General features: G+C 47.5%; 1 protein-coding gene across 1 annotated transcript in view; it reads left to right on the forward strand.

Annotated features, from left to right (window-relative positions):
- LMF2 (lipase maturation factor 2) overlaps positions 1-19143 on the forward strand; it is a 35988-nt gene extending 16845 nt beyond the window's left edge. Inside the window, exons 6-14 of the mRNA XM_081879812.1 lie at positions 1894-2032; positions 3510-3644; positions 6245-6350; positions 7687-7783; positions 9497-9679; positions 11617-11785; positions 12628-12739; positions 14823-14931; positions 17758-19143. Of these exons, the coding sequence (XP_081735938.1) occupies positions 1894-2032; positions 3510-3644; positions 6245-6350; positions 7687-7783; positions 9497-9679; positions 11617-11785; positions 12628-12739; positions 14823-14931; positions 17758-18120 (1413 nt within the window). The 3' untranslated portion in view covers positions 18121-19143. The remainder of the gene's footprint in view (positions 1-1893; positions 2033-3509; positions 3645-6244; positions 6351-7686; positions 7784-9496; positions 9680-11616; positions 11786-12627; positions 12740-14822; positions 14932-17757) is intronic.
- The last annotated feature ends 144 nt before the right edge of the window (positions 19144-19287 follow it).

The following is a 19287-nucleotide window of genomic DNA, read 5'->3' on the forward strand; positions in this document are numbered from 1 at the left end:
GTGTAGGGATTGCAGGGGGGTGCAGCATCCGGAGGTGCCACCATGGATTGGCTACTGGATGGTGTCTGTAATTCATCTGTGGAGAGGGTCTGGGTTTGGGTCTGGTGTGGTTGATTGGTGTTGGCGTTCTGTGTGCCTCTGGATCTGGTGTCAGTTTTTGTGGGGAGGGCTAATTTCCAGATGTCTGGCAGGCGGGATGTGTCGTCACGCTTGTTCATGTTGTGAGGGTGTTTCTCTATCTCGATGGCTTCCATGATTATTCTCTTGTGGTGATGTTCCGTGTTAAAGAGCAATTTGGAATCTGCAAAATTAATTTCGTGTCCTGTTTCTTTCATGTGTTGGAAAAGAGAGGAAGTTTTTTCTTCTTTTTTGAAGCCACAAAAACTGACACCAGATCCAGAGGCACACAGAACGCCAACACCAATCAACCACACCAGACCCAAACCCAGACCCTCTCCACAGATGAATTACAGACACCATCCAGTAGCCAATCCATGGTGGCACCTCCGGATGCTGCACCCCCCTGCAATCCCTACACAGATCTGGCTGACACAAGCCACAAAACCACAGCTCGCCCCTATACACGAAGCCAAGCCAGAGCACAACTAAGTACAGTACAGCCATCTTCTCAGGAAAACTCTTCACAAAGTTCAAGAGGTCAAGACACAAAGACTTTAACAACTAATCCACACCTAATGACCCACCTAAGTGGTACTCAGGATATCACTCAAGAAATCACTCAAGATATCTCTCAAGTAATTAAGGAACAAAAGAAGAAAAGGCACACTAGCCTGGGAACTTCCTCTCTGCCCAGAACATTGGAGGCTATACACCACACCCCCTCTACAGTATTTATAGGAACTCAAACACTGAGATCCTGCTCTGTTCCAGTAACAAGAAGCCGAAAGCACCAGCCTGAAGATGACGAGTGAGACCTCGTCGAAACGTCGCCTAGACACCCCAACTTTTACACGGGAAGACACCCGAGGACACCAAAACCTGCATTCCTGTACCCGTGAAAATCTACGAAAGCATATATATATATATATATATATATATAATGTATATGCGCTGCCCTATACCCGGAGGTCTCGGGGCGGTTCACAGAAAATATCACAATATACAAAATCAAAATAAGAACAATAGCCCAATAACAACCCCCCAAAACGAACCACTTTCTAAAAGGACGTTTGCTCGGGTTGCGAACATGATCCATGTGGGATGCACGTTTGCAACCTGCAGTGGGGCATCTGCACATGCGCAGGTTGCGATTCGGCACTTATGCGCAAAGCACGATTTAGCGCTTCTGCGCATGCGCAACCGCCGAAACACAGAAGTAACCCATTTCGGTACTTCCGGGGTTCGGCGGGTCTGTAACCCAAAAAAAGGCAACCTAAAGCATCTGTAACCCGAGGTATGACTGTATAATGAAGGCGCCAGGCGAACTTCCCTGGGGAGAGCATTCCACAGAGAGGGAGCCACTGTAGAAAAGGCCCCGTTCTCATGTTGCCACCCTCCGGACCTCTCAAGGAGGAAGCCTCAGAAGATGATATCAGGGTCCAGGTGGGTTCATATGGAAAGAGGCGGTCCTTGAGGTCTTGCGGTCCTGAGCCGTTTAAGGCTTCATAGGTCAAAACCAGCACATTGAATTGGGCTGGGAAACTAATTGGTAGACAGTGCAGTTGGACCAAGATCGGTGTAATCCGCTCAAAATTTCAGCCGGGCTGTGGAGAGTCTCTTGCAAATACATCTATTCTCGGCCCTGATGAACGAGCTTCTTTATACAGACCCTTTCCCTGTCCCTTTGCATCTGGTCCGGTTGTGGGGTGGGTGGGTTGTCTTTTAAAACCTAGGTTTAAGATCATAACGACAGGTTTCCGAAACCCTTTCCAGGTCCTCCTGCAGCTCCTCATCATTGCCACGGGGAACTACAACTTCTTCAACCTTCTCACCATCGTGCTGAGCTTCTCGCTGCTGGATGACGAACACCTGGGAATGTGGCTGGGCCACGGCCGGAAGAAAACAGCAACCGGTAAGCAGCTTTGGTCTCCGTGGCTCTGTAAAATGGGTCCAGCGCTAGCGACGGGTCTGCATCATCTGATACCCATGCGGGTGGTAGTGCCCTCTGGGAGGTTACTAAGAGGCAAGGGGCCACTGGGGGTGCAGAAAATTCTTAGAGTTCAAGAATCTGGCATCACCAGATCAAGTCGTCATCCCTCCCTCGAGTGTTGAATTAAGCCAAATAGTTTTCATTGGGTTTTGAATCAATGTGCATTTCATGGTTGCTCTTCCAAATGTTGTGTTACTGTCTTTCTTGGTGGGTTTTGGGTTCCTTCACTGCGAGAAGTGAGGTTGCAGGGAACCGGGCAGAGGTAGTGGCACCCACCCAACAGATGTCAAGGAGATGAGTAACTGTACAACCTTTAGAAGACGTCTGCAGGCAGCCATTTAACAGGAAGCTTTTTAATGTTTAAAGTTTTGTTAATGATTAACAACAACAACAACAGCAACAACAGTAACAACAACTTCAACAATTTATACCCAGCCACTCTGAGCGGCTCCCAACAGAATATTAAAAACACAATACAGCATTAAACATTAAAAGCTTCCCTGAACAGGGCTGCCTTCAGATGTCTTCTGAAAGTAAGATAGCTATTTATTTCCTTGACATCTGATGGGAGGGCGTTCCACAGGGCGGGCGCCACCACCGAGAAGGCCCTCTGCCTGGTTCCCTGTAACCTCACCTCACAGGGAGGGAACTGCCAGAAGGCCCTTGGAGCTGAACCTCAGCGTCCGGGCTGGATGATAGGGGTGGAGACGCTCCTTCAGGTATACTGGACCGAGGCCGTTTAGGGCTTTAAAGGTCAACACCAACACTTTGAATTGTGCTTGGAAACGTACTGGGAGCCAATTTAGGGCTTTCAAGACCAGGGTTATGTGGTCTCGGCGGCCGCTCCCAGTCACCAGTCTAGCTGCCGCATTCTGGATTAGTTGTTGTTTCCGGGTCACCTTCAAAGGTAGCCCCATGTAGAGCGCATTGCAGTAGTCCAAGCAAGAGATAACCAGAGCATGCACCACTCTGGCAAGACAGTCCGCGGGCAGGCAGGGTCTCAGCCTGCGTCCCAGATGGAGCTGATAAACAGCTGCCATGGACAATAGAATTAACCTGCACCTCCATGGACAGCTGTGAGTCCAAAATGACTCCCAGGCTGTGCTCCTGGTCCTTCAGGGGCACAGTTGCCCCATTCAGGACCAGGGAGTCCCCCACACCCACCCTCCTCCTGTCCCCCAAAGTACTAGGAAGATAGATATTTTGAGATCCCCCAGTGGGGGGTCGGGGCCGCTGAATCAGCCTTGAAACACTCTTCCCTCAAAGCGGGTGAGGATTTTGAGTCGGTCTCTACGCCCTCTCTGCCCAGTGACCCATCTAGGGGTGTGTGGCCACGGCCCCTCCATGCCCACCCCACCCCTCCGTCCTTGCATTGCTCCGTGTCGTCTCTTCTCCGCAGCTTGGCCACCCAGCTTGGCATCCGTCATGTCCCTTCTGTCCGAACTGGGCGCCTATGGCTTGCTGGTCTACTGGACGGCTCTCTACTTCGACCTGAAGGTCAACTGGGAGAAGAAGCTGATTGAGTCCAAGGCAGGTATGGAAACGTCAGAATACTCACAACTTGCAAGGATGACGGGGAGAATAAGAGGAAATTCTAACCAGAAATTTAGTAAACATACGATACAATAATACTATAAACTTTATTGTCATTGCCCCATACAGAACAATGAAATTGAAAAAATCTACACCAGACATTCAAAAACCAACAAGCCTGCTATCCCAGCTATCCCAGCCTGGTTTGCCCCTAAAAACTCTTGATACCCCATAATTAAATACAATATACTCCCATAGAGACTATCTTACACTGCATTTAAAACCAAAATCGCATTTGGGTAGAAACTGTCTCTCAGGCGGAAAGTCCTAGTCTTGATAACTCTGTACCTTCTTTCAGAAGGCAGAAGCTGAAAGAGATCATTTCTGGGGTGCCCCCTATCCTGCGCTATCTCTGCAGCTTTCTTATGACACCTGGAAGTGTAGATTTGATCCAAGGTGGGAAGAGTACACCCAGTTATTCTCTCCGCAGTCTTCACAACCCTGGACAGCATTGTTTTTTCCCTGGCTGTGCAGCTCCCAAACCACACACACAGACCATAAGTTAATACACTCTCCACAGTACAATGGTAAAATGCCATCAACAGGTCCTTTGAGAGATTATTTTTCCAGAGGATTCTCAGAAAATATGACCTCTGCTGTGCTCTCTTCATCAGGTATTTACTGTTTTCTGTTGGACAATGAACATTTGGACAATATTCAAAGAATATCTTAAAAAGTACTGTAACAGCACAAATCTCCTGACAGATTTGGACTGAATCTTGAAGTTTAAGGAAATTATAAAAATTCCCTCCCTGGTAATTAACCAAAAGGAATAATAAAAAATCAAGTGCATATTGACTAGTAAGGTATAAAAAGCACACTGAGGTGAATCGGATGTTAAAGGGTATATAATGTCAAATGAGGTGTTGTTTGTTTGTTGTTTTTCATTGTGTTTATGCTCTATGTAAATTATTTTGTAATAAAGAATTTTTAAAAAGAAACGTCGGGGAGCAAATTGCTGCCATAATCGTGGCAGAATGAAAATAGAATATACCAGTGCCAGATTTACGTATAAGCTAAACAAGCTATAGCTTAGAGCTATACCTTAGGGCCCCACTCTCTTGCCCCCCCCCCAAATTAAAAGAAATAAAAACTGGATGTACATTTCCAAAATATAAGATAAAAAACAAAAGGAAACCTGCATACAGGAACAGTGTTTGTGTGTTGTGTAGGCTCCTATGATGCAAGTCATGGGCCTCACGTGCTAGACTGCTCCCTCAAATATCACTGGTTTGCTCCTTTCTATATATAGGGTGCCCACATTCTGCATGGACTGGGTGCACAGCAACATGTGGAAATGGCTTTAGATACCTGTCGGGTCCATAAATTACCATATAGCATATATTCCACACACAAAAACAGTGACAATTTGTTGTTGACAAAGGACAGCTGGACATATCAAGGGCCCCATTACCTTCAGTAGCTGAGGGCTTCATCAAACCTAAATCCAGCCCTGAGAATATCCATATAAACAGTGAAGGGCTTTGCACTGTTTTTTTTCCTATGGAAAGAATGTGTGGCTTTTGACATTGATGACAATGAACAGTAACTTCAACAGAAGTCTAGCGTCCAGATCAAAGGGAGTAATGGTCCATCTCTATTCTGCCTTGGTCAGTCCACACCTGGAATGCTGTGTCCAGTTCTGGGCACCACAGTTTCAGAAGGATGTTGACAAGCTGCAAGGTGGGTGGAGGAGGGCAACCAAGATGATCAAGGGTCTGGAAATCAATCCTGATGATCTAAGGTCAAAATGTGCCAATTTGGGCACCAGGAAAATTGAATACCATAAAGGAGATTGTTCAATTCGTGGGAACATTCTCTCTTTCATAAAATGTGTACACTGCTTGCTTGTATTTTTTTAATAATAAAAAACCGCTCAACACGGTTTACAAAAATAAGATAAAGCAATAAAATTGCCACCCAGGAAAAAGAGCAACAATAAGTTAATGCACTCCTGAAGTTAAAGTGATGATAGGCCAAAAACAGAGCTTGCACCAACTCTACAAACATCAGGAGAGGCCTGTCTGAGCGAAAACGTTTTTAGGAGGCCCTGAAAAAAGTGAAGTGCCGGTGCCGGCCTGCTATCAATCGGCAGGGAGTTCCGCAGTGTAAATGCTGCCACATTCAAAAACTGAGTTCTTTTGAATGCGGAACATGGGGATCTGCCTTGCATTGAGGAAGACCACTGATCCATCTAGCTCAGCACTACCAACACAGGCTAGCAGCAGCTCAGCAAAGTTTCAGGCGGGGCCTGTGCTTGTCCTGCCTGGAGAGACCATCAGGGTCTGAACCTGGGACATTCTGCATGCCAAGCAGATGCCCTAGCACTGAGCCGGGAATCTTTCCAAAGAGGTGCATAGAAAGCGTGCATCTGTAGTACTGTTTTGGGCCCCCGTCTATCTCCGGAGACACCATAGGGGTGCCTACTGTTCTCTGATTCTTAGTTTGAAGTTCGCTGTCCATCGGGATTTGGGCTGGGGGCTTGTCGCCCCTGATCCCGGCTTTTTCACGTACGCGGACGACTTCTCTGTCTCTCTCCAGCTTTCACCTACCATGAGTTCACGCTGTGGTTGCGGATGGTGACCCTCCCTCTGGCGGCCATCGGACTTGCCTCTCTGGTCTGGGAGATCCTTCAGGCTGGTTACAGGTGAGTGCCTCACAGGTAAAGGGGCAAGTGGTGTCTTTGGGGGGAAAGGCCTCGGCAGTGTCCCTGCTGCCTTCTTTTCTTTTTTTAAAAATAATTTTTATTACTTTTCCATTTAAACATATATAATCACATCATTCTTGTCCACTTCTTTGGCTCCTTAGAGCCTGTTGACTTCCTTCCCTCCCACCCCTTGGGTTTCAGAACTAACCTTTATATTATAGCATTTTATATATTTTTCAGTTCTAAGGTACAGTGGTACCTCTGGTTGCGAACGGGATCTGTTCCGGAGGCCCGTTCGCAACATGAAAAGCCCGCAACCTGAAGTGCCGTGTCTGCGCAGGTGCGTGGCGTGATTTGGCACTTGTGCGCATGCACGAAGCGTGATTTAGCGCATGCGCGAGCGGCGAAACCCGGAAGTAACCCTTTCCGGTACTTCCGGGTCACCGCAGGATGCAACCTGAAAAAACGTCTCATGAAGCAAACGTAACATGAGGTATGACTGTAACTCTTTACTAAATACCTCAAAATTTAAAAACAACCCCCAGAACAGCAATTTAACGTAGATTTTACCATCTAACGAGACCACTGATCCATAAAACGAAAGCAATAATCAATATACACAATCAATCAATAGCTGAACTGGGTTCTACACAGTCACAACAACAAAAAAGAGCCACAAGAACGCAAAATAAATAGCAAAAACAGACACACCTCATCATAACACTCAAAACAGAAGCGTAACGCTCAAAACGGAGCATGTTCGGCTTCTGAAAAAAGTTCGCAAAACGGAACACTTCTGGGTTTGCAGTATTTGGGTTCCAAGTTGTTTGAGTGCCAAGGCGTTTGAGAACCCAGGTACCACTGTATATAGAATTAGCAAATATGACAGAAAAGGTCAGGGACCGGTTCATCCAAAATTTTAACAAAGAATGGGACATCTGTAGACTATATTTAAAAGAACATTGTCCCCACATCAAATCCTTAATATTCTTTGATTAACTCTTGTAATAACACAAGTTTAAAAAGAATACAAACAACATTTAATATTGGTTAAGTTTACTAAAAAAAAACCCAGATGCAGTTAACAAGGAAATAAAGGAGGCAGAAGAAGTCATCAGGTGAAGAAAATTACTTTATTTTATCCTTTTTCAGTTACATATTATCCTTTTTTGGTGGTGGTTTGTTCGTAATGCTTTTGTGTTTTGGTGTTTCGAGGTGATTGGATGTATTGTTTATAAACGAATAAAAACTGAACTGTAAAATAAAATAAAAAGGAGATGGCAGAAGTTAATATGCAGCCCTCTCTATTTGCCCTCTCCCCCCCCCCCCCGCATAGGAGTGCTTGCACCCGTGGCTTTTTCTGGAAGCTCTGGAGCGCCACCCAGTGGGCCATCTTCGCCACTGCGGCTCTCGGGATGTTTACCATCAGCCTGGTGAGTAAATCAGGTGACAGCTTGGGGAAAGGGATGACGTCTTGCGTGGGCCTCGAAAGCTGCCAAGTGTGCCAACTCAGGAAAAAATAAAAGAAAAATGGCACCTTTGAACGATGGCAGGGGAAAGAGAAGTGGAAGGGAGGGGTGCTTTTTGTATAAATATGAACCTTGCATCTCACCGTGGAATGAATATATTGTCCAGTTGTTTCCTTTTAAAGCAAATTGGGGGGAAGCAAAGCCCCCCCCCCCAACAGTTGCTCTCACTTGGAAAGGGATCCCTAGTGGTGGGGATTCCTGGTGTTATAGGAATTCTAAGGTCTTACATATATGAAAGGGGACGTGGGTGGCACTGTGGGTTAAACCCCTGAGCCTAGGACTTGCCGATCAGAAGGTCGGCGGTTCAAATCCCCGCAATGACGGGGTGAGCTCCCATTGCTCGGTCCCTGCTCCTGCCAACCTAGCAGTTCGAAAGCACGTCAAAGTGCAAGTAGATAAATAGGTACCGCTCCAGCGGGAAGGTAAACGGCATTTCCGTGCGCTGCTCTGGTTCGCCAGAAGTGGCTTAGTCATGCCGGCCACATGACCCGGAAGCTGTACGCCGGCTCCCTTGGCCAATAAAGCGAGATGAGTGCCGCAACCCCAGAGTCAGCCACGACTGGACCTAATGGTCAGGGTCCCTTTACATTTACATATATGAAATAAATGTTCATAAATGTACAAGGCAAACACGTACATAAGTATATAAACCGTGTCTCTGAAATAGTACAGGAGAGCAATCCTGAAGCCATTTTGACTCTCCCAATTTGACCTCAAAGATTTTTCTGCCAGGAGGAAGGAAATGGGGAAAGCTTTCCAATTGTCTTTGGACTGTAGGGGCTGCTTACACCTCCCTGCAAATACAGTCTGGCAAGTATCTGTTAAGCTGAGCACACTCTCAATATGTGTAAGAGATTCAGGAACTAAGTATTTACCATCTCCAAGGAATGGCCAGGCTACCCAGAAAAGGCAATCAGATAATAATAAGGCATTATCAGGTATCCTGGCAGGCAGGAGAGAAGCAACACACTCAAATTTCTGCTGGGGACCACCTCTTTCTGTGATGCATTTATGATTTTTTGGGGGGTGGTCTTGAGCTACAGGGGAGGCAATTTCAAAAGTCTATATAAGAGCTTGCACACCAATGTTCAGGGTCCCTCCTCCCTCCTGCGTGGTGTGAGTGGGGGACCCTGTTGCAACAGTTTAATAAAGATTATTATTATTAAATTTTATTTATTTATAAGACCAGGCTCAGGGCGGCTAAAAACAATTGATTGAAATACAACTTAAAAACAAGATTAAAATACAACATTAAAATGCATCCTCTTTTCAGTAGAAACTCAAATCAAAAACTTTTGGGGGGATGAAAACGTCAAGTCTTACTAGCCGCTTTGCTTCTCAATATTCTCTGGTTGGCCTCTGTTCTTTTCTCCTACAGATAGGGAACCCACTTAAGGACTCTATATGGGCTCTTGGATACGCCATAAGGGAAAAAGGAGCATTTTTTCTTATAAGACTGGGCTTTATTCATTCAGAGACGGGGTTCCACATACACAATGCATGTTTTTTGGACGGCTAAGCTCTTGCCGCTCCTGTTGCTGCAACGTTGTCTCCAGGAGAGGCTGACCCCCCCCCCAAAAAAAACCCCTCCCCTCCTTGCTCTCTCTCTCGCCCCAGGTCCCCTTCACCTACATTGAGTACGAGTCCAACGGGAAACTCTGGCCCAGCGTCCACCAGCTCTTCAGCGCTGTCGACCGCTACCAGCTCGCCAACTCCTACGGCCTCTTCCGGCGGATGACGGGGGTCGGCGGACGTCCCGAGGTGGTCTTGGAAGGCAGCTATGACAAGGAAACGTGGACGGTAATTCATGGAGATAGATAGATAAACTTTATTCGCATTAGCCAACAGCCATGGCAACATAAAACAAGCAATATACCGTATTTTTCGCTCTATAAGACACACTTTCCCCCTCCTAAAAAGTAAGGGGAAATGTGTGTGCGTCTTATGGAGTGAATACAGGTGGAAGGCTCTGCTCAACGCTCCCTTTAAAGAGCTTCTTGGGGACACTCTTTAAAGGGAGCACGGCTCTTGGGAGAGCCTTAGCCGTGCTCAGCCTCTCCCGGGCAGGGGATGATAATAATAATAATAATAATAATAATAATAATAATAATAATAATAATAATTTTTATTTATACCCCGCCCTCCCCAGCCAAGGCCGGGCTCAGGGCGGCTAACAAGCAATAATAAAAACAATTTGAATGAATACAACTTAAAAACAAGATTAAAATACAACAATATTGAAATATGAAGGTTCCCCTTGCCCGGGAGAGGCTGTGCGCGGCTATCCCATAAGCCAGGACAGCAAGCAAGATCGCTGCGCTGCGATCCCGCTGGCTGCCCTGGCTTCTAGGATTCAGAATCCCCCCCCCCCTTGTTTTCCTCTTCCCAAAACTAGGTGAGTCTTATAGAGCGAAAAATACGGTATGCAGTTAAAAAGACAACAATGGGGAAAAAGGGCAATCAAATGACCAAGATTATTGTCTGATTCTTTTGATCTGATAAAAGAAAGAACAGTGTGGCCACAGAAGGGAGGCCTGGGATGGCAAGCAGGAGTGGCGTGATGATCTCATTCCTCAGATCTTTATAAAGGGGACAGGACAGGAGAACATGAGCCACTGTTTCCAGACTTCCATCTCCACAGGGGCAGAGTCGTTTCTCAGTTGGAATCTTTTGGTATCTGCCCTCAAGTATGGCAGAGGGCATCACATCCAATCTGACCAGTGTGAAGGGATATTTTGGGATAGTTAATTTCTACAGATATGGTGCCAGGGAATCAAACTGAAAAGGCATACCAAGGACAGAATTTCTTTATGATGGCCAGATTGTTCTGTTGCTCTAAGTCCTTCAGATGCTGTCCAATTAGCCTTTTTCTTTAATAAAGCCCATCCTGAGAAGCTGATGTGGGTGGATTTCGCAGGAGAGGAGTTTTTGGTGCACACAATTTTAGACCACGCACTTTTATCCTCCTCTTGGAGGGGGATTTGGGCCTCTTTTCTGCCTGCAGCTGCTGATGCCGTCCATGGACTTTGGCAAAACAATGCTTGCATGAGGTGCTAGACCTCATGGAGGACGGGCACAAGCTGGGGCAGACAAATGAGTCATTTGTGTGACTTCGGAGGCAGCTGGCGGTGGAAGCACAACACCCTGGGGGTTTGGGTGGCTTCATTTATATGTATCACATATATGTGTATTCATTTATGTACAGTCGTACCTTGGTTCTCAAACGCCTTGGTACTTGTACGTTTTGGCTCCTAAACTCCGCAAACCCGGAAGTGAGTGTTCAGGTTTCTGAACATTTTTCGGAAGCTGACACAGCTTCCGCTTGAGTGCAGGAAGCCCCTGCAGTCAATTGGAAGCCGCGCCTTGTTTTTCGAATGGTTTCAGGAGTCGAACGGCCTCCCAGAACGGATTATGTTTGAGAGCCAAGGTTCCACTGTATATCATTTGTAAAGATATTTGTGCATCCCTGTGTTATAGAAATACGTAGCAAAGTGGTTTGCTATGTTCTTAATTGCCTGCTTAAGCCTGGAGGAATATAGTTGTTTTCAGCAGGCATTTAAAAGTTTGCTTGGGAGGCACCTGCTGGGTGTCAAGTGGCAGGGAGTCCCACAGGACTGGGCCGATGACACCCAAAGGCTCACTTTCCCGTGGTCGTCCAATGAACCTCACTGAGCTGGGATATAAGGCTTCAGGTGATGTGTGTGTGATTAGTGCCTCTCTCTCCCTCTTGCCCGCAGGAGATTGAGTTCATGTACAAACCGGGCAACGTCAGCGCTGCCCCCCCTGTGGTGACCCCGCACCAACCGCGCCTCGACTGGCAGATGTGGTTTGCCGCCCTGGCTCCCCAAGCGCACAGCCCCTGGTTCACAGGCTTCGTCTACCGCCTCCTACAGGGCAAGAAAGAAGGTGAGAGGAGGGAAAGAGTCAGAGAACGGCCATTTCCCACATTTTACAGAATTCTGATATTGAGGAAGACTTACTACTGTTTGTCTAATTCTGCCTTCTGTTATTATTGCTGTTGGTTCATTTGTTGCATTTTTTTTTAAAAAAAAGAATATTTTTTTATTTTCAATGCAAAATGACAACAGAAACTACAAACATTAAATCCAAAATAAAGCAATACAAACAAGAAAAAGAAACAACAAAAAACCACATCTACAAATAAAACCTTATCATCATTCTAATCATTACATACATATACACATATTGACTTCCTTCCTTTGTTCTAAGACCTCAAAATTTTTACTCTTTCTAAATTATTGTGTCTAATGTAGATTACCGCTATATACTTTTTGCACTATTTTTCACTTTCTTTAACCCTGCAAAGCTTCATTCGTTACATACCAATATACTTACTCCAGAACAATATTTTTTCATATACACTTTAGCACAATCCCATTCTTTTACTAACTTTTGGTCCAATTGTCCCCTTATGAATGCTATGAGTCTTGCCAGATGTATATATTCACAAAATTTAATTTACCACTTTTTTTATTGATGGAATTTTTCTCCCGTTCAATTTTTTTGCCTATGAGCATCCTGGCAGTAGTTGTCGCATAGAGGAAAACCTTCCTTTGATTATCAGGAATATAGTTTGTGATTGCATTTGTATATCCCACCTTGTTTCCCAAAGGAGCTCAAGGTGGCAGACCCAGTTCTTATCCTAAACCCACAAAAGCCCCGTGGGTCTAAGTGGGTGGGACATCCGGACCCATTGGGCCTGAAAGAACTTCCTTTCCCTCCCACAGTGATCCATCTCGTGCAGGCGGACGACGCCAAGTACCCCTTCAGCTCCAAACCCCCAACCTACATCCGGGCTCAGCTGTACAAATACTGGTTCACGGACGCCGGCCAGGATTGGTGAGTGACACGCAGCGCTTTCTGGGAGAGGGCGGGGAATCCTTCGGGGCTTTCATCCTCTCCTCGACCATAATAATAATAATAATAATAATAATAATAATAATAATAATATCTTTATTGTCATTGCCCCCTCTCGGGGACAACAAAATTACTTCCATCTTCTCGTGGGAATGTTCAGGGAGGCAGGAGAGGATATATTGTTTATTAATATATTGTTTATTAATATCCTTCCTAACTTGCGCTAAAGACGCGGGTGGCACTGTGGGTTAAGCCACAGAGCCTAGGGCTCGCTGATCAGAAGGTTGGCGGCTCAAAACCCCGCGACAGGATGAGCTCCCGTTGCTCTGCCCCACCTCCTGCCAATCTAGCAGTTCGAAAGCACATCAAAGTGCAAGTAGATCAATAGGTACCACTCCGGCGGGAAGGTAAACGGTGTTTCCATGCGCTGCTCTGGTTCGCCAGAAGCGGCTTAGTCCTGCTGGCCACATGACTTGGAAGCTGTCTGTGGACAAACGCCGGCTCCCTTGGCCTATAGAGCGAAATGAGAGTCGTCCGCGACTGGACCTAACGGTTAGGGGTACCTTTACCCTTTTAACTTGCGCTAGCAAGTTCCTTTATGTAGCAGAGTTATATTCCCCTTTTTCTATGCACAGCAGATAGCTGGTTGCAGGCTCTTGTGAGCTTCTCACTATTATACAATTCAGTCTGTCTCAGATTGAATTGCACGTTCCTGGTAAGTTCCCTTGAATCCCTCTTAAAAGAATAAAGATGCCACAATCTTATTCAAAGTCGATAAAAGAAGTTTACTCACATCAGTTCAGAGTTGGATTCCTGAAGGCAGAGTTAGTTACAAATAGGTACATGTGGATCTGCCCCATATGGGGGAATAGTCCCAGTGCTTCTGCTAGCTGAGAGCTAGCAGAGCGGTCCTAGCTGAAAGCTGGTCAAACGAAGGAAGTCAAAAAAGAGAGGGAAGGGTGCTGCGTGACTTGTCCTTTTGTTACCTGGACAGGTTAGGTCACGCCCACCTACTGTCATATGCAAAAGGAAGGATGCTCCAGCCTGGGAGGAACAGGAAGTTTTGACTGTCTGGACCAACATCCGCTTGCATGTCCATTCTAGGCAAACGAGGAATGTTGTATTTGACTGCTCCCACACTTCTGCCACTCCCTCACTCCACCATTCCCTTCATCCAACCACAGTCCTTTGAAACACTTGCTCAACCCGTTTTTGTTGTTACTGTACTTGCAGAACCCTCCTTGTGCCGTTTCCCCCTCTAGCAGCCAGCATTAGGCTTCCCCTCTGCCTGGTTCTTGCTAGTTCTTTGCTCAGGCTGCGTATCCTCGCATACGTGAAGCCGATAACAGATTTTGCAGAATTCTGCCTCCTGCCCCCAGGATACGGGAGCAGGATGGGTGGGGTTGTGGACCACGAACGCATCTGAACAATAACAATATGATAATCTTTATTGTCATTGTCCCATGCAGAACAACAAAATTGACAATCTACATCATACATTCAGAAACCAACAAGCCTGCTATCTCAGCTATCCCAGCCTGGTTAGCTCCCTATAAACTCTGATACCCCATAATTAAATACAATATACTCCCATAGACACTACCTTAAAGGTAAAGGTAAAGGGACCCCTGACCATTAGGTCCAGTCACAGACGGGGTTGCGGCGCTCATCTCGCTTTATTAGCCAAGGGAGCCGGCGTCCAGCTTCCGGGTCATGTGACCAGCATGACTAAGCCGCTTCTGGCAAACCAGAGCAGCGCACGGAAACGCCGTTTACCTTCCCGCCGGAGCGGTACCTATTTATCTACTTGCACTTTGACGTGCTGCCTTACACTGCGGTTAAAACCAAAATCGCATTTGGATAGAAACAGTTTCTCAAGTGGCTAGTCCTAGTCTTTATAACCCTGGACCTTCTTCCAGAAGGCAGAAGCTGAAAGAGATCGTTTCCGGGGTGCGCATTATCCTGCGCTATCTCTGCAGCTTTCTTATGGCACCTGGAAGCGTAGATTTGATCCAAGGTGTGAAGAGGGCACCCAGTTATTCTCCCGCTTCCTGCCCCCTTGCAGGTCCCTCCCTCAGCGGTGGTGGAGGCGGCAGTGGCAGGAGGAATTCTACCCAGCTGTCTTCCTCGGCGACACCGTCCTGGACAACCTCTTGGTCCAACATGGGCTTAAGGTGAGTCGAGGGGCAGGGAGCATCTGTGCCCTTTCAAGAGGGTGAGGAGGGGTGCATGAGCACAGGAGGAATGGGGGAGCATCGGGCTTGGATAGTTCCATTGGTTAGAGCGTGGTGCTGATGATGCCAAGGTTGCAGGTTTGATCCCTGTCTGGGGGAACTGCCTGTTCCTGTCTTGCAGAGGGCTGTGCAGTGCCAGATTTACGTATAAGCTCAACAGGCTCTAGCACAGGGTCCCACTCTCTTGGGGGCCCCCCAAAAAATTAAAGGAAAAAAAACACTGGATGTACATTTCCAAAATATAAGATAAAAAAGCAAATAAAATAAAGCCTACATACAGCAACAGTGTTTTGTGTTGTGTAGGCTCCTGTGATGGGCCCCGCCTGCTAGCCTGCTCCCTAAAATATCCCTGGTTTGCTCCTTTCTATATAGAGGGTGCCTTCATTCTGCTGTTTATAATTATTTGCATCATATAATTACAGCTATTATTATTTCATGCTCTAGCAAGTTTCTAGAGACTAGATTATGAGTCTTTGTAAACTGTGTTTCTAAAGGAACTTTTGTTATTGCCCAGTGCTAATGTGTTTGCATTATTAAGTTTGTTGTGAATAAAAAATCATTTTAATCATTATTTCACTAGTAATATGTACTTCTTAATTGTATTTCACTATTAATATACTTCATCTTAATTGTTCAGCAATAACTTTGATAAAACACATTTTTTCTTATATACAAATGGCTTTAGATACCTATTAGGTCCATCAATGACCATACAGCATATATTCAACACAAAAAACAGTGACCATTTGTTGTTGGCAAAGGACAGCTGGACATATCAAGGGCCCCATTACCTTCAGTCGCTTAGGGCCTCATCCAGCCTAAATCCGGCCCTGGGGCTGTTCTAGATGATCCTCAGGGTCTCTTCCAACAGGGACCATCCAGCTGTCCCAAAATGAAACCTGCAAGCAGGATTTGAGCACAGAACACTCTCTCCCGTCCTGTGGTTTCCAGTGACAGCGATTCAGAAGCATGGCTTCCCTCAGCTGTGGAGGCCAGGGCAGAGCCATCCTGGCTAGGAGCCACCCAGAGCCCTCTCCTCCTCCAGGAATTTGTCCCACCCTCTTTTAAAGCCGCCTTCACTGCCTCCTGTGGGAGGGAGTTCCACAGGTTAACTCTGGCTGCGTAAAGAAGGACTTTCTTTGACCTGCCCTGCACCTTTCAATGGGGTAGAGTGTGGTGGGGGGGGGAGCCCTGTGTGGCTCCCCTTTGCCCCGGCAGAAGACGAGCTGCTTTCCCTGGCTCTGTGCCTGCCCTCCCCCATTTCTTTTCCCACCTGCCCCCCAGAAAAAGGGGGGGGGTTCAGCAGCTTGATGATGGGAGATTGCTTCCTCACGCTTTGTGGGGAGAGCCCCCTGCCCTGCCAAATCCTTTTTATTGATTTTCCAAATTTTTACCAAATCACCCATGTTAAAACAAATTTAATACAATTTTTCCAAAAATTAGTTTCCCGCCTCCATTCTTGATGTGTCCAAAGTTTCTTTTTTGCTTCTGCGTTATTTCCCAAGTTATTCCTAATTCGCATAGCATTCCTTACAATTAACCTTATATTACAGTATTATTATTATTATTATTTTTTAAAAAAAACCATTATCAGCCATCAGCTATCTCCTTGCCAGTTCCTGCACGTACAGTCTTTTAACATTTGCAATACCTGCAAGTGAGGTTAACCGACTAATGATCAATTCACAATAAATCGATAATTCCATTTTCTAAAATAAATTCTTTTCCTCCGTTCTGTTTGCGTGAAAGCCAAACCATTCGTGTTCGCTAGATGTTTCCCTGCTCATCCCACAGCAGAAGTGCAGCTAAATATCAGGAAGAACTTTCTGACAATGAGAGCAGAGATCCCTGTATTGCACGGGTTTGAATATTAAGAACCCCCACTCCCAAATTAGGGCAGTTTTGAAATCAGTAGCTAAAACCAGTGCAGTTTGGAAAAGTACAGCCTTGATTTAGAATGGTGTCCAGCTGTTTTCCAAGTTGCTCCTTGATCTTGAGACGACATGCAAAATTCTGTCATGATATTGTAAGCTCTACGTGGAGCTACCTTTGAAGGTGACCTGGAAACTGCAACTAAGCCAGAATGTGGCAGCTGGACTGGGGACTGGGGGCGGCCGCAGAGACCACATAACACCAGTCTTGAAAGACCCACATTGGCTCCCATTACGTTTCCAGGCACAATTCAAGGTGTTGGTGCTGACCTTCAAAGCCCTAAACGGCCTCGGCCCAGTAGACCTGAAGGAGCATCTCCACTCCGATCCTTCAGCCCGGACACAGAGGTCCAGCTCCGAGGACCTTCTGGCGGTTCCCTCCCTGCAAGAAGTGAGGTTACAAGGAACCAGGCAGAGGGCATTCTCGGTGGTGGCACCCGCCCTGTGGAATGCTTTCCCACCAGATGTCATAGAAATAAACAATGATCTGACTTTTGGAAGATGTCTGAAGGCAGCCCTGTTTATAGAAGCTTTTAATGTTTGAAGTTTTATTCTGTTTTTAATATTCTGTTGGGAGCCGCCCAGAGTGGCTGGGGAAACCCAGCCAGATATGTGGGGTATAAACAACAACAACAACAACAACAATAACAACACCAAGTGGGACAGACTCCCGGGAGAGGTAGTAGACTCTCCCTCCTTGGAGGTTTGTAAGCAGAACCACCTGCCAGGGATGCTTTAGGTGAGTGGGTTAGACTGGATGGCCTTTGGAGGTCCCAATTCTGTGATTCTCGAGCTATGGCCTTGCCCTGCCAACACTTTCTTCCCTCCCTCGTAGGACAAGGCCTCCCCGAAGAGGGCCTCGGGTGCCCCGCTATCGACGGCCCTGCAGCGAGTTCGAGAGTACCTCCACCCGTACAGCGGCCCGGCCGTCATCTGGTCCCTGTACCTCACGGGGGCTGCCATTTGCCTCCTGAGAGCGGCGGGGGGCTGGCTGCTGGCAGGGGGCGCCCCCAGCGGGCCTGGGAAGCCCAAGGGTGCTAAGCGGGCAGAAGTGGACACCGGGGCCGGAGGAGACCAGGCGGCCGCCAGCGAGAAGAACGGGCAAGTGAGGAGGAAGGAGGCGGCAGCAGCGGAGAAGTCCAGGGGCCTGGCCGAGCCCCCCGCAGACGGACCCCGCAACGTCAAGAAGAAGAAATAATAATAATAGGTGCTGTTCCTGGAGGGGTGCCCCGTTCTGTGCCCCCAATCCCACCTTCCAGGGGCTGACGGATGCTCCCACAGGGCCCTGCCGCTTTCGGCCAGAAACGCCCGCTGATTTTTGGGGTGCGGGTCTCTTTGGGGATCTCTCTTGACCCTCGCTCCCCGCTCCTCCTCCTGTTTGGGGGGCTCTGCTTCACCTGCACAGGGCTTTCGGGTCTGGGGGCCCGTTGAAACTTTTCCCTTCCCTGCACCCCAAAGCTTTTCCCTGATGCTGCCCGTGAAGTGGCAGAGGCCCCCCAAAGCCCTTCCCAAGGCGAAGGACGAGGCTGTTCTTGGCTAAACAAAAGGCCTCTTTGGCCTCTTAAGACACCTCTGCACACCCCCCCCAAAAAAAAACCCCTCTTTTATTTGATGCTGCTTATTGAACACGGTTTCATTCTTGGGGCTCTTCCTGCTCCTCACGAGGAGCTGAATGCCTGAAAACCGGGTGCGGGGGGAGTATGTATCCCCCCCAAAAAAATCTTCATTTTTAGATAAAAAAATCTCTCTCCTCTGGATTTTTGGCTCTGCTGCTGGAGCTGGCATTGGGTGCGAAAGTCTGCTGGTCTTGGTGTGGGAGATTTACAAGGGAGCTCCCCCCCCCCAGGGGAAAACCCTTTCTGTCTTGCTGAGCACTGTTGTGAGGTGGTGGGTGCCCCCCCAAAAAAGAGGGGCAGCAGAAGTGGCCGCCTTGCCTCAACCCGCAAACTTCTTTCTGGGCCAGCTCCCCCTATATTCCTGGCCCTTGCCTTGACCTCAGTTGTGCCTCCCTTCCCCCCTCCACCGGGGGTGGGGGCAGGTGAGATTGCCTTTGCTGCCCTCACCCCCCCCCCGTGCTGCCCTCTAGTGGGAGGGCCCTGAACAGCAACCTCGGTGGGCCTGTTGGCTCTAGCAGATGCCCCCCCCCCAAGGAAGGAGGTGCGCTGCCGGCGCCCAGAGACAGAGTGATCTATAATTTTCTAAATAAAGCCTTTACATTCCAGCTCTTTCTCCCGTGTGTGTGTGTGTTTGGGGTTGGGTGGGCGAGGGGGTGTTTTGTATACCTGGGCTCCAGGAGTGGGAATGTGAGGAGTCTGGCGCCACCCAGAGGGTTCAAACCTGCGCCAGGTTTTCTGACCCTCTGCTT

The sequence above is a fragment of the Podarcis erhardii genome (genome assembly GCF_964252035.2).
Source record: "Podarcis erhardii genome assembly, chromosome: 10".
NCBI classification, from domain to species: Eukaryota; Metazoa; Chordata; class Lepidosauria; order Squamata; family Lacertidae; genus Podarcis; species Podarcis erhardii.